Consider the following 22,578-nt stretch of genomic DNA (forward strand, 5'->3'; position numbering starts at 1 on the left):
GTTGCCTTGAATATGGCTATGCTCCCTTGCTTTGGCAGAGGACAGGATCTATGGGCTACGATTTACGTGCATGTATGGCGGTGGTTGAGTGCTGTCAGCCTTTTGTGGACCATGGCATGCGGAGTGGGCATTCAATAAGTGTTTAACAACTTAACAGCCATTTGTAGCGCACCTACTGTGTAGCAGGCTCCACAACTATTGACTGAGGGAAAGCACCTGCAATTATATCTGTCTGGGAAAGAGAACAACTGGCTTCAGGAAGTGGCTATTATCGCTCCAGCTTACGCAGAAGCAAGAGTATAGATTATCACCGTGTGCATTAGTCTAGCCGCGCGCCGGGAGTCACTTCGTGCCTGGGACTTGTTTTATCTTTCCTCTGTCGCTTATATATTTAAATTTTCTTTTTGGTTTGTTTGTTTGTTTTTATTCTATGTTTCCCGGTAAATCTCCTTACGTTCTTCCTGGAATAATATTGGGCATAAAAGATGCATACAATTATAAGGAGCAGGAAGAAGAGAAGCATCAGCAAAATTCAGGAGCGTGCCCAATGCTGCAGGCAATGAGCAGAGGAGTGGGCATCCAGCCCCACAGCTGTGCTCGGGCCAGAGTCTTGCCATCCCTTAGGCTAGAACCTCAGAGTTCTGACTTAGCAACCTGGCGTTCTGGAAAGAGCGTGGCCTCCCGGGTCAGCACCACCCAACCCTGAAGAGCATCTTTGCCACTTTCCAAGTGTGACCCTAGGCCAGTCACCTAGATTCTGAGCCTCAGGTCTTCAACACATAAACCAAACATAGTTAAGAGCTACTTTGAAGGCCATTATGAGGATTAAAACAATGTAAAATGGTCAGTCCCTGCTGTAGTCTCAATAAGGGGCAGCTATGTACATGCCAGACCGTTAGGGCTCTTGGTCCATATGGCCATCAGCCTGGGCAGCTATCAACCAGCTTTTGTTGGGCTCTTATGATTTGCCAGACCTTGAGCTGAGGGGTCCACATGTGCATGTGTTCCCTGCTTTCATTTTGTCACAATGATTGTGTGAGGTAGGTGCATTTATTATGATCTCAGATTTCAGAGATGAGAGAGCTAAAGCTGAGTGGTTTCATAACATAGCTAGAGTGATGGCAGCGTCTGGGCTTGAGCTGATGTCCATCAGAGCAGAATCTGTGCCAATGAACACAAAGCTCTGCTGTGTCTCCATGCTCTTCTCAAGTGCCCTGGGGTCCTGCATATTCAGCCCTGCGGTTCCCATAATGGCCCGGAGGCCCAGCTTACTCAGCCCTGCTGGCAGGGACTTAATTAACAGCTGGTGAGCATGAGCCAGTGGACATACATCAGGCAGCTTCCTTAACATGACCTGAGCCACGTGGAGGTAGCGGGACACTGCAGCTACCCAGTTAATCATGGGGTGTGCCATGCCATAGACTTATGGTGCTCAACAGCATACTGAGCACAACCCCAAGCCACGCAAATACATGGATAAATATATGTTTCGCTCAACGACCAAGACCCAGCATACACAGTCACATTCTAAGCCTTTTTTGCTGATCCGTGTCCTTAACGTGGGCACTTAATGGGTATTATCTCATCATCTCACCATGTCCATTTTAGTTTAGAATAGTTTCATGATTCAGCTGATACTTTCACAGATTTATTGATGCTGCAGACGTCTACTGATAGCCCGGGTTGTGCCGGTCACTGTGCTTGCTCTGGGGAAAACGAGAGTAACCCAGAGTCCCTGTCTTGAAGGATCTGCTCATCCACTGGGGATTGTGGGTCTGTGTTGCATAGATAAGGAAGCCGAGGTTAGCAGGGGCATCACTTGCCTGGGGAAACCCAGCTGAGATCTGGTGCCTCCAAAGCCTGTTCTTTGCACTGAGCTAGGCTGTTCCCAGCCAGCAGGAGGCTGTGCTATGCTGGGCTCATGAAGCTGATGGGTCAGGGGACGCCCTCTGGGCTGTCACCCACCCTCTCCACCAGTCACAGCCCCTGCATGGTAATTGAGCTCAGCCTTAGCCTGTGGTCATAGCTGGCCTGCAAGCAGGTCCAGGGCAGAGACTGGCCAGATGGCAGTGAGCTTGTGGCTACGAAGAACCGGGGTTCTCGAACTGTGCACACCCAGGGGGCTCAGAGAGGTCACTGAAGGTGTTGGCAGCTGAATAGATCACCATGGACCAGGCTTAAAAAGCCCCTTCCCCAATGGAAAAGCTTGGATATGAAGAGCCTGGGGACCACCAGCTCCCACCAGCTCACTGCGTTACAGAGGAAGTCCATGAAATAACGGCCACAAGGAAAACTGCTATCCAGCCAGCTACTTGGGGAGGATGGGAGCAGCAGGGGGTTCAGGCAGAATAAAATCCTGGCTCCCTCTCATACCCTCTCAGAGCCCATGTTCTTGGGCCCTGCCTGCTCTGCTTTCTTTGTTTCACACCGTCCTCCTCCTCGCCCACTGCTCTCCATCCTCACTGGCCACATATTAGCCCCTCAGATGTGCCAAGTACGTACTCCGGACAAGACTTCTAAACAAGGTTCTAGTCTTGAGAAGGTTCTTCCCCCTCCTCATTGAATGCCATCCTTGTCAAGCACAAGGTGACCTTGGTAAACTATTTCTCCTCTCTGTGCCTCAATTCCCTTCTCTGTAAAAAATGGGAAGATGGAAATAACCATCTCAAAGGGGTGACATGAGAATTAAACACTATTTTTCAAGTACTTAGGATACCTCCTGGCACACAGCATGTGCTAGACGAGTGTGAGCTATTTTATGACGAATTTTCCTTCAGGTTTCTGCTTACCTGTCACCTCCTTGATGCGGTCTTCCCGAACCCTCCAGTCTGGGGCACCCTCCCGGTGCGCCATTCTTAGCACTTCTACTTTCCTTTCGTTGTATTGGTCACAACTTCTGTTTGCACACTGATTGCTCTAACTGTTTTCCTGTTTGTGTATGTGTCTCTAGACTGCGGGCTCAGCAGTGTTGAACATCGTGCCTGGCCCAATGCAGGTTCACCTCAAGTTGAATGAATGAGTGAATGATTTGGTCAGTTCTAGTGGGAGAGACTTAGGCTATAATTATTGAGGTTTGAAAGAAAGCATTTTCGTAAGCATGGACATCCTAAGTCCACAGTCTGAGGGTCTGCTGCATCCATTTCTGTATCCCCCAATTTTATCCTCAGAGCTTGCCCCAGGGTCCCATGTGAAGGGCCCTTATGTGCTCTGCTCTTGAACTCTTTCCATGGGCAGTGGGACAGGGTGGGAGAGGGCACTGAGGTTTTTGAGGAGGAGAGTGACAAAACCAAATGTGTATTTTGGGAAGAGTACTCTTCCTGTGGAGTGGAGAACGGATTGGGAGGAGAAAAGGATTGGGAGGCAGAGGGCCGCTGTGATGGTTCAGCATTGTCTGCAGAGGACCTAGCATAGTAGGGAAGGGGCCAGGGCCCCCCTGGCTGTGTTCATGATGTCAGTGGCTGCGGCTCACCTGGACTGTGTCTTACAGGATCCTGGAGCTGCAGGACACCGGGGACCTGGATGTGCTCAAGCAGAAGTGGTGGCCACACACAGGCCGCTGCGACCTCAGCAGCCACGCCAGTGCCCAGACTGATGGCAAATCCCTCAAGCTGCACAGCTTTGCCGGGGTCTTCTGCATCCTGGCCATCGGCCTCCTCCTTGCCTGCCTGGTGGCCGCCCTGGAGTTGTGGTGGAACAGCAACCGGTGCCACCAGGAGACCCCCAAAGAGGTCTGTGCCCTGGGTCCTGTGTCTCTTTTCCAAAGCCTAGAGGCAGGACAGTCACCCTGGGCCACTCGGTGGGCGGTTTGCTCCCAGTTAGTATTTACCAGAGTCACCGGTCTGGATGCTGCAGTGTTTTATATTGGGGGATGCTGTCATTGCTTTATTTTGATTTAAAGGCCAGAGGACAAATGTAAGGGATGTTTTCATGCTTGCACAAAGTGCCAAGGCACCAGCCATGGCCACTAAAGTCCTGTATTTATCTATAGAGCGGGTACAGCATGAGCAGCGCCAGAGAGCCCTTCCCCACCCTGCCCTGCCCATGTGCCTCCACCCTGACCTGGAGAGACCAACTGTAGGGTAAGAGAGGAGACTGCATTCCTTCCTGGTTCTCTTTGGCTTCTCCCCAAGGGCCATGGGGCCCTGCTCTCCCAGCGTGTGAGTGGGGACCGGCCCCTGATCCTCCTACCACCCCTTCCTCTCTCTCTCTCCCTCCTCCTTGCAGGGCCCGGCCTGGCCCATGTCCCTCCAGGGCATCCCCAGCACAATGAACACTGTGGCTCTGTCCAGACTCCAGGTTCTGGGCACACCTCCCTCCCTGTGCACACCAACTGCAAGCTGATTCTGCCTTCACACTTCCTTCTCACTGGGGTTTTCCTCTTCTTCAAGCTCATTTTGTTTTTTTATTTGCAATCTTCACCAAGGTCCCCTGGAGACAATTCCTCTAAGGGAGGGTGGCCAGGAGTGTCATTTGGTGATGATGCTCTACCAGCAGAAACACACACATGGGCATCATGGCCCAAGCCCAGCTACTCCATTGTAGGGTGTTGCTATGTGCTGCATATACCTCAGCTACTTGTACAACCACAGCTCCACTTATACTTATGTTGATACATGTCAAACAAGAAGTAGTAAAGTAACCAAACCAAATCCAAGGAGGCAGCGTTGCGGTGGCCACCATCTCTGCAGCCTGGAGAGACCGGCCAGCCACACCCTCCTAGGTCAGTCTGTGATGGGGCCCCGGCAGGGATGGTGGTGAGGACATGCTCTTCATTCATTCCAGGCAGTGAGCCCTCTGTCATCACACTGTTTGCTGGAGGGAGCTTGCTGTTTGCCTCAGCGTGTCTGCAATGTTCTGGGGACATCCATCTTCCTCTTGTGCTTTCTGTATACTTCCATGTAAGGAAATGCAACACCTGGGTCTCCCACAGCCTCGGTGGCTCTCCTGTCACCCCTGGGCCACAGGAGAGAAGGAGGGTAGAGATTTAAGGAAAACCCGCTGAAAGGAACAGTTCATGGTTCCATCCCAAGCTTCTGCTCCTGGAAAATTTTCTATAAAGAAGTCGCTGGGAGGGCCAGTGGATGATTCTGATGTGTGGTTTTAAGCAAGGGCCACAAACAGCTACTCGTGTCAGCTCTCTTTCTATGTTGTGGCCAGGACACCTTTCATCCGCTTATCACTCGGGTCCATCTGCACAGAAGAATCAGTGGGCAGCCAGAGTGGAGTGGCCCTGGAGCCACCCCCAGTAGGACTAGGGAGGACCAGCTCACATGGCTCCCACTCTCCTTGTTGTTTGTTTTTGGTTGTGTTTTTTGCCTAAGTCTGCAGCCTGATTTCTTCTGTGCAAATGCCCGCTAGATCAGGGGAGCAGGAGGGGTTTTCCAGGTTGGGGAGCATCGTATTGCCATGGAGCAAGCATTGCGCTGTCCTGGGATGGTGTGGGCAGAATGGGGGCCCAGGGGACACAGGCTCAGCCCTCCAGAATGTCTTGTGAGCCACGTACTGGGAGAGGCCATCCTTCCTCTGGTCTGGAAGTCCTTGTCTGCTTCCAGTCATGTCCCTTCACATCGCCTACATCAGTGTTTAGTGACAGTGTTTAGCCTGGACAGCACAGAATGAATTGTCATGATGTGTGTGTGTGCATGTATGTGTGTGTGTGTATGAGAGAGAAGGATTGAGAGACAGATTGATCATTGAGAGACACAGAAGGCAAAATGAAAGAGAGAAAGACAGAGAAAGACCAGGAGACCAAGGGATGACCTAGCATCCTATCTTCCTTTCTGGCTTTTGCATAAGCCCATAATCACAGGCACAAGAGGAGAAGATGAAAGACATTGGTTCAGCTTAGAAAATGTGGAACTTTCTTCCCTGGGCTGCCAACCTACTTCTAGATAGGAACAAGGACCGGAGAAGAGACAGGTTGGAAAAGCACACTAGCTGCCTTTCCTCCAGTCTCTTCTGGGTTGCTAAAAAGAGCTGCATAGTAAAAAAAAGAGGAAATGTTCCATCTTTTTCCTATTTTTATGGGTTTCTGATTCTCAAATGAAATTTTTCTCTCTCTCCCCTTCTTCCTTTAATGACTCTGCCTATAGCAATACTGCCCCTGTCCTCAGGGGGCTTACCTCCACATAGGCAGATGTGGCAGAGATGTCAGTCCATCCTGTTGATCAGAGCCATCTGGAAGCAAGCAGAGGTACCCTGGAAGTTCTGAGGGGTACCCAGCCCAGCCAGCGTGTGGTGGGGCATGGAGGGTAGGGGTACTAGTTAGTGAAGAGTTTGTAGGGCTTGGGTTTGTTCGAACTGACTGTTGAAGAATTGGTACAAATCTTAGAGCTACAGATGAGGTTGGAAGTTCCCCTCAGGCAGGGTGAACAGCATGGGGGTAAACAAAGCCACCACCCCTCCCGGAGCTCTGCAGGCTGGAGCATCACCATCAGCAAGGAAATGGGGGTGGAGGAGGCTGGGGTAGGAAGCAGGGCCTTGCTCTGAAGGACTCAGATGCCAGGGGGTTTGGACTCATCACAAAGGGAATAGGAACCAGGAAAGGGGTTGAAGCAACAGGATTTTAAAAGCATATTTGTTCTCCTTTTCTTTGGTGAGGAAGATTCTTGCTGAGCTAACATCTATGCCAGTCTTCCTCTACTTTGTATGTGGGATGCCACCACAGCATGGCTTCATGAGCACCTGGGATCCGAACCCACGAACCCTGGGCCACCAAAGCAGAGCGTGGGAACCCAACCACTATGCCACCGGGCCAGCCCCTAAAAGCATATCTTTAAAACCTTCAACAAATAATGATGGTATTTCATCTAGGACTACTTTGTGTTACTGGTTGCCCATGTTTTATGGAGCAGCATTTGCAATTAGGCGAGAGTGTCTGGTTAATCTTAGAATGCTTCGTTTTGGGACATTGGCCATATTTCTTAAGAGCTAGAAACCTGTCTTTGGGTGGCGTCCTAGTCATGTTTAATGGCTTATGCTGGGATGTCTTCAGCGTTTAGACACCTACTTGAGGAAGAGTAGTAATGTGTGTTCAACCCCTTAATATTCATGTGGATTTGAGCTCATATTTTTTTCTAAGGAATCAGACGATTATGTAGTTACCCAATGCAGGTGATGCGCCAAGCTCCGCAGACGCAGTCAAGAGCCACTCGCTAGATTTATGGGGGAAGTGGAGCCATTGCTCTGAGAATAAAATATTCATGAAATAAAGATGAGAACTGCACAAATAGGAGATGACATGAGGGGTGAGGGATGAATCATCCGTCACTAGGCTGGGAGCTTGGAATGCTTGTTGCTTCCTGCCTTGCCTGCCCTCCCTCGGTCCTGCTTCCCCCGTAGATAGGAGCTGACTGGGGCCAGGGTGGCCAGGCAGCAGTGGCAGAGTGGCAGCCAGGCCCCTCTGCTCCAGCAGGTGGGCCGGCTTCCATCTGCATGCCCCTAGGATGCACTCCTGCTCACCATGGAAGATTTGATCCTAGAAACACTCCCTTTGGCTCAACACCCTTCTCTGCCTCCACTCCTCTGATGCTTCTTCAACGCCACGTAGAGATTTTTCTCTCCTGTATCTTTTCCCTGCCAATTTATGCCAACCTCATAGTGTCACCCTGAGGTTCAATGAGGGAAGATGTCTAAAGTGACTTATGCAGCACCTGCCCCATGAGACTGCTTGCGGATTGGTGGCCAAGGGGCTACTCCCTTAAAGGACCTTGTGATGGGCAGTAAGGGATGTGAGGATGATGAGTCATGTCTTAGGGCCCCTTCTCTGTGCCAGGAAAATGACATGTTATCTTCTTAACTCTCCTTGACTCTCTTCAATGACATTTGAGGAAGGCATCTGTCTCCCTGGAGGAATGGGACTCAGAAGTGGCAGGAGCTGAACTGAGATATGAAAGATATGTCTGCTATTTGGCCTTCCGTTGGACGTGTGCAGGAGCAGGCGTTCCTACCTAGCATTTGCTAGAGGGTTTGGAGAAGGAAGGGTGTAACTGAGAGGCCTTTCCTGAGCGAGGCTCCTGGCTCATAGCAAGGTATTTACATACTCTGGACCCCAGTTTCTCTCTTCTGCTGAAAACTAAATCTGGCCCAATGGCCACACTGCTGACATCAGACCACTTCACATGAGGGTGAGGAGAGCAAGTGTGTGTTTCAGCCCTTAGCCTGGAGCCTTCCAGTGAGAAAACACTGGACGCTTATCAGACACCAGTGTGTATCTCAAACCCAGCTCAGACATCACTTCCTTCCATAAAACCTCCCCTGCCCACCTCCACGGGTCACCTTTCTGTGTATACACTCTTGCTGGGTGTGACTCTGAATTGCCGCTCATGATTTACTTGCCTGTCTCTGCTTCAAGTCTGCTGGCGCTTCCCCACCCCTGCTTTCCCATCACTTTGCCCAGTCTCTGAATGAGTGGAACCTCTTGTTAAGGGTGATGAATAAACTGAATTATTGAACGCCTGCTATGTGCCAGGGACCAAGACGGGTACTTTACCAAGAATACTAGCCCATCAGGTAGTAGGAGCTCCGAAGTGTTTATTGAATGAATAAACCAGTCTGGGCTCCTGTAAAGAAAACGTTATTAGTGTTAAATTGTTGTGTAATCACTGCACTTGGATCAGTGGCTTCCAATTCTGTCTGCACATCAGAGGTGATTAATCCTGGAGCTTTTTAGAAATACAGATGCTTGCGCTCTGTCCCCCAAAGCGTCATATTAGGTAGATCTGGGCAACTATAATTTCTAGAAGCTCCACATGTTCTTTTGATATCCTGCCAAAAAGGAAAAAACTGGTCTGCACCATCCCTCCAAGAGGAAATTGGGAACGCACAGCCTGGAATAGTGGAAAAGGTGTCAGGTTTTAGAGTCAGATAGATGTGGACTCTGATCCTGACATTCCACTTACTGTGGAATTGTGTCAACTTGAGCAAGTCTCTTCACCCCATGTACACAAACTGTGACCACCTGTGATGGGAGGTGTTCACGAACTCTCTCTTCTCATTGCCCTCCCCTACAAAATCTGCGATGGAGCCCATCAGAACTTTTTCTCGTGATGATCTGAAACCCTGCACTGTCTCCTGTGACCACTTCATTTACTTAACGTTCAGCTTCTTTGCTCTTACACAACCATTACTCTCAGACCCCCAGCCCAGCCCTTTGGGGTGGGGCAAGTCTTTGGAGCAACACTTAAGAAGATCAGGTTGATGGCATTTCTCCTAGCTGTTGGGTCTCACTTACCACCTAGTTGGTCCCAGTGGTAACAAGAGAACGCCTCCTAGAAGCATTCCAGTCAGGTGGGAAGTCCCACACCCTATTTTATTCCTGCCCAACTGAAAGTAGGAGCCGTTGGACTCCAAACAAAGTCAGTTCTAATGAGTCCCACGTGTAACTGGCTGTTACAGAGACGATAGTTGGGTTAATTACTGCTTTCCAATACACTGTATTATTTCCACATTGGTGAACAGCGACTTAATTACAGAACTTTATCTCTCAGCAAGACAATGCCTCAGAGAGGGTCCCTAGTAACCTCTGTTGGTGCATCTGTCGTTATGTTTAATAGGAGGTGAGAAATGCAGGGCTGGAATTTGGCCGGATTCATGGATAAATGCAGTCAGTGAATTTTATGTCATATTTAGGGATGTCTGGCTAGGTCAGTTACCTCCAGTAAATTAATGCAGGCGCAGCAAATTTCCAAGTCTGTCTCCACAGCTGTCATTACCTGGTTGAACACCGAAACCTTGAGATAATGAGGATGTAAACTGATGTAGTTCACATAAAAAAGTCCATTATTTGAATTTGCATAACATAATAGAATGCCCCATTTTGTCTAAAATATAGATAATTATTCAAATCACTCCTACCTCTTACCTTGAGCAGGCAGATTATTTCTGCCTCCTCTTTGCTTGGCCACGGGCCACCAGACATGACTTAGTGTGTGTTAAATCTGTGACCTCGGGTGGTCCAAGGAGACAGTGCTTCCAGAGCTTCCAAGCAAAGAGCTTTTCTCCAGTTCTCTGCACTGCATCTCTGGTCCCCAAATAGTGGCAGAAGCAGGCAGCTTAGAGGACACATCAGGAGCCTCGGAAGGAAACGGGCTGCGTCTGTTTTCCAGAGAGGTTATGGAGGCATCTGCTTGCGTTCTACCCATTTTCTTACCAGGTAACTTAATTAATCAATATAGGAAGCTCATGATGGCACCCTGTTCTTCCAGGGTGTGTTCTTGTGTTGGGGCTACAGACAGTAATAGAACTTGAACAGAGCGAGGTCCCACTGGTGTGGCGAGGATGAATTTCTCAACTGCCATTTGGGGTGTGGAGGTGTCCCTGGGAAGTAAGTTTAATCAGTGTGGACATTTTCTCTGTGTCCTGAGATGGAGAGGTTGCAGGTTAATGAGTAACCTCAAACGGGAGTTGAGACCCACTGCACAGCTGTGCAATCCTTCTTGGAAATGCTTCCTTTGTCCTTAATCTGAGGCAAGAAAAAAAATATATGGATATAAGAAACTATTTATTCAAGCTCTTTCCTCCAAAAAGACTGACTCTAGGGAAACTGGGCTGCGTCGACTCCCACACTCTGGGCTGGTCTTTATTCTAGTGCTTTGATATTACCTTATCAACTGCTCACAGCTGCCATATCCTGCTAGATCGGTGCCTGTGCCTACCACTTCTATTAGCGCCACCTGCAAACCTCCTCTCCCTGTACCTCAGTGGGGAAGGACCCCTTCTCAGAGACCTCCCTGGCTCACATTTTTCTTCAGAGGATTTTGGTTGGTTGGTCTTCCCCCAGAGCTCTGCCTATGTTTTGTTTCCCTGGCATCTGGTAGAGAGAGCTCCTTCCACTCTACCTCCACTCTCAAGTCTCTGCCTCCCTATGGCCTTCTTGGACAGGAAGCTCTCCTTTCTCTACCTCTAGACCACAGCAAAATGTGGAGCATCCCCTGAATACTTGTCCTGGCCCCGTGTTCAGTTGACTGTGAGAAAAAGGGCCAGGCTCTCTCTTCTAACTGCCGGAAGCCAGAGTGAACCCTCCTGAGACCAAGACACTCACCTCCCCCTCCAAATTAGTCTACTCTTCAACTTTACTTCTTTCCATCCCCAAAAGCATCCTTAAAGCCCTGAAAAGAAAATAGAAAGGAGGAAATGGCAAGATTATGCAACTCACCAGTTCTTCCAATGATCCCAGGACCAATGGTCATCAGTTTTCCTTCCGTGGAAACTCTAGGCTCTGCGAGCAGAAGCAGGGGCATCGGCTCGTCCAGTCTTCTCCAAGCTTTGCTGGCTGCGAAGAAAAGAGAAGGTTACATTATTAAACTCTAAAAGTGTCTGAAGTTCACTCTCAATTTCTCCAGCTTCCAGGCTCTCTGGTACCTGTCTTGCACCCTTCATACAGTTTGAAATGCAAGTAGCCTGTAGATATGCATATTTACCAACAGAGCTGTGGCGCTGACTTGGCTAATGCAGATGAAAGAGCTGTATCAGAAGCTTATCAGGAGCTCAGAGCAGCCTTGAGGAGGCTGGAGAAGCAGGCTGGGTGATGGGCAGGAGTTAAGACTTGTCCAGAGGGTTGGAAGGCAAGATCCAGGAGGATGGCCTCAGAATAGAAAGTTTGGTGGAGCACTACCTCTGTAATGGATGGAACGCTGAATATTTTCTGTCTCTTAGTCTCTTTGTTCAGGATTCAGATTCTGTCCTGTTCTCCCTGCTTGGGTCATGGTCCTGCCTCTTGGCTACAGGTGGACAGGGCACCTGTCAAACTGTTATCTAGTGGGAAAGAAGTAATTCCCCAAAAGCAAATAAACTATGGTCTTATTGGAAAGGGAGAATTGATGCTCAGTGGCCCGAAAACAGCCAGTGCCCCATATGGCAGTTATAAATACTATTAAAAATAGTTTCACATGCAAGAATAAAAAGAAGACGGATAAATAAAACACAGCAAGGTTCTGCAGAAGTGGATCAACCATGCTGTGAGGTAATTAAGATGAGAACTTGAAGTTGGTTGGTCATATATTTTGCCAGTTGTTGAAGGAGTCAGTGAAAGACAGTGCACACATCATGTTTAGCCAGGCTAAGAAAAGGCCTCGTATTCTCCAGCTACTTCTTCTAATTTCACCCATGACACATGCCACCCAGAGGTGTCCCCAACTCAGAGCTTCCCTCCCAGCATCATGAGCTGAGCTCTGCTGTGTGGGGCTTCAGTTCACTGGAATCTTGGCTCTGCCCGTGGGACTGTAACAAGGATTTCTGATGTTTTCACCAGACACTGAGCCACACCCCATGGTCTCCTCCTCCCTCAAACCAGTTGGCTTTCTTCTCAGGTTTCCTCTTGGGCTGGAATGCATTCCTTTTTTTTTTTTTTCCTAAGGTTCTTTCCAGTTCCCTCCCCACATTTCTTTTTTTTTTTAATCAATTTTTTTGTGAGGAAGATTGGCCCTGAGCTAACACGTATTGCCAATGTTCCTCTTCTTTTCTTTTTTTTTTCTCCCCAAAGCCCCAGTACATGGTTGTATATCCTAGTTGTAAATCCTTCTAGTTCTTCTATGTGGGATGCCACCACAGCATGGCTTGATGAGCACTGTGTAGGTCCGCGGCCAGGATCTGAACCAGCGTACGCCAGGCCGCCGAAGCTAAGCATGCAAACTTAACTGCTACACCACCCGGCTGGACCCTGAAATGGATTCTTCATTGTCTTATGAGTGTTGTCAGTTTTCTTGTCCTGGGAAGGGTTCTGGGAAAGACAGCAGGGGTCCCACCAGAAGCCAGGCTCTGTGTACCAGTTTCATGAACTCAACAAAGCTGTGGAGAGAGCAGTGGCCCCGCGTTCTCCAGGCCAAAGGGCGTTAGGAGCAAGGAGTCAACTTACAGAGGCAGCTTCCTTGCCTGAGAAATGCTGGGTTGAGACTTCTTGGGGGTTAGCCCCATGGTTGGACACGCTTGTGAGGCGGGGCTCACATCAGGTATTTAGGGTTCCCACTTCCTGGGGGGAACCTTCTCTCTCCAGCCCCATAGGAGCTCAAATCAGCCAATGAAAGGCACTTAGACTTGTGTGCTTCCTTCTTTGTTGTTGTTGGTTTGTTTTTTTTTTGCAAATACATTTAGGGCTTCTATATTTCATGATATTTCTAACAACTCTCCAAGGAGGGCAGCAGACTGGTCCCTCTGTCTACTATGCTGGTGCCAACATTAGACAGCCTGTGGTGTTCCGGCTCTGAGTTGAGCTCTGGCATGCCATTTCTCTTGGAGTTTGACATCAGGGAAGCGTAGGCAGTAGGCATGACCTTGCCTGGCACGTCGGCACTCATGCCTGAAAATAGGATGGCAACTTCTAACACCTCATCAAGGAGCTGGGGTGGCTACTCATGGACACCTGGAATGTGTCCCTCCTCACCGGGGGGAAACAAAGAAGTAGATTACATCCTCTTGGTCTTTAAGGAGATTTCAAGCAATTTTGCCTCCTTGATTTATTCTGACACTGTAGACAAAACATCAGGTTATTTGAAAGGAATGATGTGTGTTCTATTTTTTTTCTTAAACAAATAAGTAAATGAACAAACAAAACCATTTCCTTGATGCCATTCAGCATACAGAGAAAGAGTCAGGTGAGAGGGTCACTCATCTTGGCAGCCTCAAGCCCTCATGATACCAGGAAGGTCAGCCGAGCCCTGGGAGGTCCCTTCCTCATGCCCCTGCCTCATCATCCAGGAAAGAGGCCTTGTGAGCCTTCCAGACACGGACCTGCCTCCTCCCTGGCTTCCCTGGAGATTTTGCACGGGGACAACAGACGCCTCAGCGTGAGGCAGGACTTCACTCTCTGCTCCAGGCTCCCAGTGCTGCCTCTAGTTCACTGTGCTGTGATTCTTGGGAAGTCACTGAACCTTCCGGAACCCACGCCTCCTTTTGTATAAGGTGGGGATGGTTAAGCCAAGTCTTTGGAGCGCTGTGAAGTCTAAATGGCAAATACGGGGGGCACATTAAGGGCTCAAGGACCATTTCGTTTTATTCCCATGGGACTCTTTTCTTCTCCCTCTGTCTCTGCCAGTTCTTCAAAGCATCTTCTCCCAAGGGTTGCTCTGGGTACGGCAGCAATTCTAAGCAGAGTGGAGAGGAGGGGCCCATCCTGCCAAGGCCCGTGTGCTGGGTCTTTGCTACCTAGGGATGGTGTCCTAGGCTGCTGGTTTCCCAGGTAACTGAGGGCTGGCCATGCAGTTGAGGGGAGGAGGGAGAAATGGGGGCATGCTCACCCACTGTCTAGCAGGCTGAACAGGCCTGGGGTCTCCAGGCCTCCCAGAGTTTGTAGAAAGCCAGCCTTGGCTTGCATTAGGGCTCGGCCTGACCTCCCTGTGCTTTCCCGCCAGGATAAAGAAGTGAATCTGGAACAGGTCCATCGACGCATGAACAGTCTAATGGATGAAGACATTGCTCACAAGCAGATTTCCGCAGCGTCCATCGAGCTCTCGGCCCTGGAGATGGGGGGCCTGGCTCCCAGCCAGACCTTGGAGCCGACGCGGGAGTACCAGAACACCCAGCTCTCGGTCAGCACCTTTCTGCCGGAGCAAAGCAGCCATGGCACCAGCCGGACACTGTCGTCAGGGCCCAGCAGCAGCCTGCCGCTGCCTCTGAGCAGCTCAGCCACCATGCCCTCCATGCAGTGCAAACATAGGTCGCCCAACGGGGGACTGTTCCGCCAGAGCCCGGTGAAGACCCCCATCCCCATGTCCTTCCAGCCCGTGCCTGGAGGCGTCCTCCCAGAGGCCTTGGACACCTCCCACGGCACCTCCATCTGACCGTGCTGCCCTTCCACCCACCCGACCAGCAGAGCTTTTTAATACGAGGAAACAGCAACACCAACCACACACACACGCACACACACACACACATACAAGGACTCTTTCATTTTTCTTGTACATACATGTAAATAATGACAGAATGGAGTGGGGTAAAAGTGTATTTTGAATATTCCCAATTTTCGAAGTCAGTAAAAAAAAAACACAAAAACTGTATGAATGGCTTTGTAAATTTTGTTCTATATGAATAAAAAGGCAAATTACTTGTGATCATTCTGAAGTGCCAAAGAAGCCCCCTGTTCCTGGGCTTTTCTGAGGGCAGGAGGGGTGACAGGTCAGGACCCCCATCCTGCTGGGGGAGCGGGGAAGATGACAAGCTAGTCCCTTTAGAGGCGCCCCCAATGCTGCTTGCTGCCATGTCCCATGGTTTCCTGCCATGTTCCTCCACTCTTGGACCCTTGTTTCTTTTTAGTCCTCTCAGTAATAAAGGGTGAGCCTTGCACCAGCATTGACCTGGCCCCTGGGTCACTGTGCTGTGGGGTGATCAACTGTTCCCGTCAGCCTGGGACTGAGGAGGCTGCTGGGACATGGCACTTCTGGGCAATCTGGGAGAAGCTGGTCACCCCACTGCGTGCCACTGCAGTTTGCAGCGTCCTGTGGGCCTCAGAGAAGCGCCCATACTGAGGTGACGGTCCCTGAGCGCTTTGATGCTAACATGCTCTACGGTCATCCTGTTGGCCTTGTTTTTTTACTTTCTTTTCCTAATTGGAAGAATCAACAAGTGACAGAATTTGAGAGGAGAAGGGCAGGCCCCATCCTTGCCCGGGGGAGGCTGGGCAGAGGTGGGCTTGGCCTTGCCCATGGAGATAAGGAGATGCCAGGCCGGGTATATGGACCAGGTGAGGTGGTAGGAGGAGAGGCCAGGTAGATGGAGAATATTCCCTTGGGTTTGGGACCTGTGGTCCCAGGTGAGTGATGAAAAAGTGGTCACTGACGCAGCGGGTAGAAGCATTGTGATCAAAGCATCCTATTGGAAGAGAGGAGGGAGGAGCCCAGGTGAGCGCACTAGTGCCCTAGGGGATGGGGAGCGCAGGAATAGATGAAGGGGCTGTGTCCATTCGGGTAGGAAGGAGCCTTGGCTCTTAGAGAAGGAACAGCATAACTTTGTGTGATGTGAAGAGGAGTAACTCCCATCCACAGGAACGTAGCCCAAAAACTGAAAGGATATCTCTGGGTCTTAATCCTTGCAGACAATCTGCCAAACAGGGCCAGACCTGGCCAGAATCCTCACTCCCTGCTTTGCCAACTCCTCCTGACCAGAAGCCCTCAAGCAATGACCCAGGCCCTAGCAGGGGCCCTCCTGGCTGAGAGCATCATATAATCTCGGAGATTCCCAGGCCTACCCCTGGGCTTGCGGGGAAACTGCTTCTTAAGGCCAGCACGACCTGACAGCCCCACCTCCCTCCATTGCCCTTGCTGGGGCCATTGAACTATAGAACCAAATAAAGAAGCATTAGGAGCAGAGCAATTTGAGTAATCTGAGCTGTATCACTTCAGCTTTCCTCCTTCTGAAGACAAAGGTAGTTCTGCTCTGTTAACCTGCCGGAATGGTGAACACAGCCCACATTCAGCACTGAGAGGAGTGGGGCTCCCCGCCCCCAACCCCAGCAGTAATCAGGGAGCTGAGAGCCCGGGTCTGTGGTCATGGAGAAATAAAAAGTCCTATTGATTGCCTCTCCTCTAGCCTGGTAGAGTTGCTCCAGAGATGTATTTATTAGGGTGATAACTAGCCCAGGATTGATTTCTTTCCTAAAGTCCCAGGTGACATGATTGAGCAGTAAGGAATGGCTGCATCACGTGGTCAGCTAAAGGCACCATGGGGAGGACAGGGTTTATAATTATGTGATTTATCTCTGATATGAGTGTTACCGAGGCAATCCACTGACATTTCTCCAATCAGAGCCTGTGGAGCCAGGAGCTGGGCGCCCGCGCTTGGTGACACCTAGATGGGCTCCAGATACCTTGAGAAAGAGCAGGCTTCATTTCGTTTCCATCAGCTCTTTGGGAGCCCTGCCTTGGATGGTCAATTTTTTCCTATATATTTCTCTATTTTTTAAATCAAATTCTGGGGTCACTGCCTTATCCCACACCCAAGTCTGTTTTTTTTTCCTGAGATGACCTAACTTCTAGGGTATACGACAGATGTCTTCTTGGACAGCTTTGCCTGGAATGGGTGTGAGAGAGAGGAGAGAGATGCGGGGGTGTGTGTGTGTGTGTGTGTGTGAGAGAGAGAGAGAGAGAAAGAGAGAGAGCGAGCGAGCAAGCACACCTCGAAGGAAAGGTATTCTGCTTACAAAAAACGTTGACGCCTCATGGTGTTTGTCTTCACCATGTTTACCTTACTTTTGACATTTCCTACCCTTGGCATGAGGGGAAATGATTGATATTCAAGCAAGTTCTTTAGGAAAAAAAAAATCTTCCAGGCTCAGATTTCTGTGTCAGCTCAGAATGTATCTTTTTTTTCATGCTTTACTCTTTGGATTTATAACTCTGTTTAGACTATTCCATACATTTTAGGTATATTTTGTGCCTTCAGACGCTGCAAATAATAATCAGCCTTTGGATTAAAGTTGTTTAATAATAAAACGTGACTTTGCTCCATACCCTCTTCTTCTCTGGGGTGAAGCAATGCTGTGGGCTTGTTCCTGGGCACACCGCGACCGGGAGCTGAATTCCGTCCCATTGGCGTGGCTGCTCATGAGTGAAACTTCTGTCACCCGGTGGGTCTCAGATTTGCCTGGGGGTGGTGTCACGCCCTCCTCACCCAGTGTGTATCCAGAGTTCCCCCTACATCGACCAGGGAGCCATATGAGAGACAGGCTGAATAGAAATTCTAATTTTTGGTTAACCTAACAACTTCCTGTAAAACACAAGTTCTTAGAAAACTCCTAGGAGAGAATTGGGCCATTCCACACAGAGAACTGCTCCCACAGCCTTGTGGAATGAACATCCTTTTTAAGTGTCAGCTAATTTTTTCTTCTCTCATCTCTACACTCACTCTGGAGGCAGATAAGTTGCTTCTCTGTGCTTAGGGCCTCAGGGTGAAGGGGCTGTCATTCTTTGAGGACCCTCAGCTTGGCTTCACAATATTTGGCCCTCAGGGGGTCTGTGGGTACTATTCTTCAGTGAACGTCCATACGCCCAGTTATCTCTCTGGGCCCATGATCACCCATTTATATGCTCCCCAGCCCCACCTTTTGTTTCACAAGGTTCCCCTCTGACTTCTAGACCTTTGTGGGAGAAACAGCTCCACTGCCAGCCTTGAGCCAAATAGGGCTGGGACCTGAGAAGATGTTTTCAGTCTCAGGATCTCGGCTTCTAGGAACTGAAAGGAGAATGTCCCTTCCTTGTTTGTCTGCGCCTGCAACAATGAGAGGCTTCTCTGATGTTGGGGACATGCTCCGAAGGCTGGGCCAGGGGGAGACTGAGACCCAACAGACGTTCCCAGATGATCCGAACAGACAGAAAGATCTGGGCAGGACTCCCAAAGGGCTACAGTTTTTAAAGAAAAAGCTACCTGGTTCCTCAGTTCTAAATTCCCCCAATTCTTGCCAAGGTGGAACTGATTCCATAACTAAGTTTGGCTTTTCAAGCACTGAATGAAGACCAAGGACACATCAAGGAAGAAAGACCACTGGGAATAAAGACCGTGATGACGTGGAAGGAACACTGGACTCCTCTGGGCTGTGCCTTCTCATTTAACACTCAGGATGGGCAAGGTCGAATGGAGACCTTGGGTGTCTCTGTGACACTGTGCTTCAAGACTAAGGCGTTGCTTACCCGTGGGCCCCTGCCTTCACTTTCAGTAAACTGTCTTGAGGAACTCACCCTTCACTCCCGCAGGTACATGCTCATGAATTAACATCTATGTCTGAGCAAGAGCCTTGTTTTACGCTCCTAGCTTTGGCCACGCAAGTTTGGATAAAAGCTCCAAAAATTTTAACTGACCTTTCCTTGCTCCGGATGCAATAAAAAAGGACAGCATTTCTCTTCCTAATGTAACATTTCCTAGGTCTAAAACATTATTTTACTTCACGTCATTAGTTGCTTTTAATAAATGAAATTTTGTTTGATTCTTATTATTCTTGCCCTTTATACCAGGAAACTCCAGATAGGTAACAGTTCCCTGTGCCAATAACTTTAATGATTGGTTTTTTTTTTCCATCTCCACAGTATGTAGTCAGAGAGACTACTTATGAGAGAAGCACATATTCCAGATAATCAGGAGAGCTAGCAGTCACCTCCTACAAAGGAGGACCCTTCCTCCTTTCAGACCCTGCCTCCAGCTTTCATTCTCTTATCTCTGAACTTGACATTGGTGCTGAGCTCCAGGGAGAAGAGAGGTTCTCCCCACAACAAGAAAAACTCCTGCTACAGAAATTTGCAATGGCCAATGGCCGGGATCTGAAAGAGGGGGCGCTAGGGTGAGGGACAAAATGTGTCTCAGGGAGCGCTCAGTTGTTGGTAGGTTCCAGCATATGGTTGCCAGGGGCAACCAGGTGTCCAAGCTTGGAGGAGAATAAAATATTCACCAACGCACTGAGACTTATCAATGCACAAAAGAAGTATACACAAGCATGTGTATGCATATATACACACTCATGGGTGGACAGACGCTGAGGTCCATACACACTCTCACCAGTTCAGGCACACACATGTAGTGTTTAAAAGCACACAGCAGTGCACATGGGCAATGCAAGCAGATGAAGTTGTGCTCATCAGTCTGATAAACAGACTCCAGAGGAGGAAAGAGGCTGCTCCTTGGCTGCCCTGCCCAGTGCACTGTCTCAGTGCAACATCTGGCCAAGTGATGCTCTGCAAGCAGCCACCATGGAGGGAGGCACAGCGCCTGCAAAGTGGCCTCTCTCTGGCCAGGCACGTGCACAGAGAACTGTCCTCTGTCACCAAACTCTTGCTCTGAAATCCTCCTGATTTTCAACGAGAATCCCAAAATATGCAAAGAAGTCTTGAGCATTCTCCAAGGCATCCTAATTGTTTCCAAACAAGGACGCCCATTATCATATCCATGTCAGTGACCGTTTACCGATCAGGTGTAGTGTTCCAGGGCCTATACCCTTTACATACACATGCTTTTTCATTCTCTGACCAGCCCTGCATCGTAGAAATTACCATCCAAGATTTATAGGAAGGGAAAAGGAGACTCAAAAAGGCGCGGTCCCAGAGCTGGTAAGTGATGGTACTGGGATTTGCACCTCCTGCTCTGTCTGACTCCATAGCGCTTGTTCCTGTCAGAGCAGCTGGCTCTCCCCGGGCAGGGAGCACTCCTGCTGTCTCTCATCCACTTGACCAGCGCTGGCCTTCTCTGTCCCAAGCCGCAGTGGCACCGGCCCCGCCAGCTCTCTCGGCCTCCACATCTGCTGCCTCCTTTCCAGTGGCCTCAGGGCGTGTTGGTGAGTATCTGCTTGTGCACTGCTGAAGTGGCTGTGGCTAGCCTGGGCTAACAGGGTCACTCCTAACCACAGAGTCTGGACTAGCTGCCTGCTCCCCTGAAGCTTCCCTCAGCCAGGCAGGGCGTCAGGGTCTGCCAGATTCTCTCAGAATTTGGGAAGATGGGCTGTATCTCCCAGGGTGTCTCTTTTCCTTCTCTCCCCAAAAAGCCTCTCCTTCTGCCCAAGGCAAACTGTGCATCAGGCCAAGGAAAGCTCTAGTACTCTAAAGAGCTTTAGGATTCTCCCCCAGAGCAGGAATTCCTCCCCAAAAGTCCCTGGATAGATCTCAGCAGTGCCTGAGAACCTTCCAGAATTGTTTGCCATATTGCTAGGTTACTACATGTGGATGAATTTTTCTGGGAACAGGGTCCATATCTTCCAATATAGTCTTAAAATTCTCTTACGAAAGCTCTAAGCCACTGCCCTTAAGAGGTAGGAGTCAGGCAAGCCCCACTCTCCCACTCTCCCAACACCAGTGTTTAGGTGTAATCCGTTTTGGTACCCACGTGTAATCCCACTTTGGTACCCATCTGTTGGGGAGAATCATCACAGAACAGTGGCCAGAGGAGGAAGTGTGGGAAATTCACTGCATCTAGGGCCCCCTGAGCTTCAACCCATAGGCAGAGTAGTCCCACAAGATGCTGGGACAATGGGGCGATGCTGATGCCCTCATCCTGGTGCATGGGAAGGAGGGCCAGACAAGGCAAAGGAGTGGATACTGAAACTGGCTGAATCTGGGCTGGAATCCTACTTTTGTCACATATTGGCCATGACATCTTGAGCATGTTTTTTACTTCTTTGAGTTTCACTGCTTCAATTGTATATTAATGACAATAATACACATTTCTGTCTTTGGTGAGAATGCCATAGCTGGGAGTCACTGAGTGTTTACTGGGTCCCAGAGCCTTCCCTGCAGGATCTCGTTTGTCCATGTTATTACCAGACATGGTAGCGAATGAGGAAAATGAGGCTCAGAGGAGCTCAGTGTGGTGCTCCCACGGTGGGGAAGGGATGTGATGTCCACACGGTCCGTGTGCAGAGCCTGTGAAGCACACTCACGACCCAGTCTTCATGCTTCACGTTGCAAGCATCAGCACAGGGCCTGAGACCTGAGACACACCTGTACTTGCTTTGTTCTGCTGGGTCTGGCTCCTGAGTGGCACGTTCAGGAAGAAGGCACTGGTGTCCCTTAGACCTCAAGCTAGATAAGTGCTGAGTGTCCATAAAAGAAATGAGACCAGCTTTTTTCCTTTTGGCTCTGGATTTTCTAGCCATGTGATCTTGGATGTGAGGTGATGAGAATGAAGCTATGGTGCTATCTGATCTGATCCATGACAGCTAGAATGGAGTCTTCCCAGTGTATAGGCTCCCCTCTTCTGACATCTGAGCCTCTTGTGGAACTTGCACAGAAAGAACCTCCCCAAGGCCAGGGCTGGCTCTGATGAGCAAGGCTGTGCTCACCTTTGCTTCATGAAGGTCAAATTCCTTTCTTCTGCACTAGGGTGGAGCTAAATGTATTGCCTAGTGGTCACACAATAGGTACAAACCAGGGATCAGACAGATCCGGCTTAAAATCTGGTCTGTCACTCAGCAGATGGGTATCCTCAGTGTCATCGCTATCATCTCGGTTGTGCCCCCTCACCTGTGGAATGGGTCCTGAGTCCTGGGCTGTTGTGAGGACCAGTGATAATGTAGGTAAGGTGCCTGCACAAATACACTCGCACAAATGGCATCTCTTGGGGTGGTCGCATACCTACAGCATCCCACTTCTTGGTGGGAACCACTCAGCCTCTGAGTTGAGCCAACCATCTCATCCACGGTGTGCATATACGGAACACTTCCTTCCAGCTTGGGCAGGAGGCAGAGTTGCCTGGCAGGGCAGAGAATAACATCATTTCCTCTTCCACCCTTAGATGCAATGTTTGCTACGTGCCCCATCCCCGTCCCGCTGGGAGCTGACAGCGCCAGCAGCCCTCACCTCAGCTCCGGAGACCCACTCAGGTAATAATTCTGATTGTTCCCAGAAAGGAAATGAAAAGCAGCCTGGCTCACCTGGAGAGGCATGACTTGACTATGGGCTATTCAGCCACTGTGCTCTCTGCGCCTGACTTCCAGACACGCTCAGGATGAAATGCAGACGAGAAGAAGCAGGCTCTGGGAAGGAAGAGCCTCGAAGTTGTCAGAGGCCCTGATGAGTCCTCAGGATGTAGCACGAGGGCGAGGCTCATAGACTCCATAAAAGCCCAGACCTTCAGGGGATTCCTAGGGGAATAGCCCTTTGCTTCCAAAGTAGG

At 49.7% G+C, this 22,578-nt stretch overlaps 1 protein-coding gene across 2 annotated transcripts in view; it reads left to right on the forward strand.

The window, feature by feature from the left end:
• GRID1 (glutamate ionotropic receptor delta type subunit 1) overlaps positions 1-15,049 on the forward strand; it is a 677,925-nt gene extending 662,876 nt beyond the window's left edge. The window contains exons 15-17 of one of the 2 annotated variants that reach the window (XM_044759934.2): positions 3,488-3,728; positions 3,989-4,079; positions 14,346-15,049. In XM_044759934.2, coding sequence (XP_044615869.1) covers positions 3,488-3,728; positions 3,989-4,078 — 331 coding nt within the window. In that variant the 3' untranslated portion in view covers position 4,079; positions 14,346-15,049. The remainder of the gene's footprint in view (positions 1-3,487; positions 3,729-3,988; positions 4,080-14,345) is intronic. The other variant, XM_044759928.2, reaches the window with a different exon arrangement.
• Positions 15,050-22,578: the final 7,529 nt, after the last annotated feature.

Source organism: Equus asinus, chromosome 2 (assembly GCF_041296235.1).
Source record: "Equus asinus isolate D_3611 breed Donkey chromosome 2, EquAss-T2T_v2, whole genome shotgun sequence".
NCBI classification, from domain to species: domain Eukaryota; kingdom Metazoa; phylum Chordata; class Mammalia; order Perissodactyla; family Equidae; genus Equus; species Equus asinus.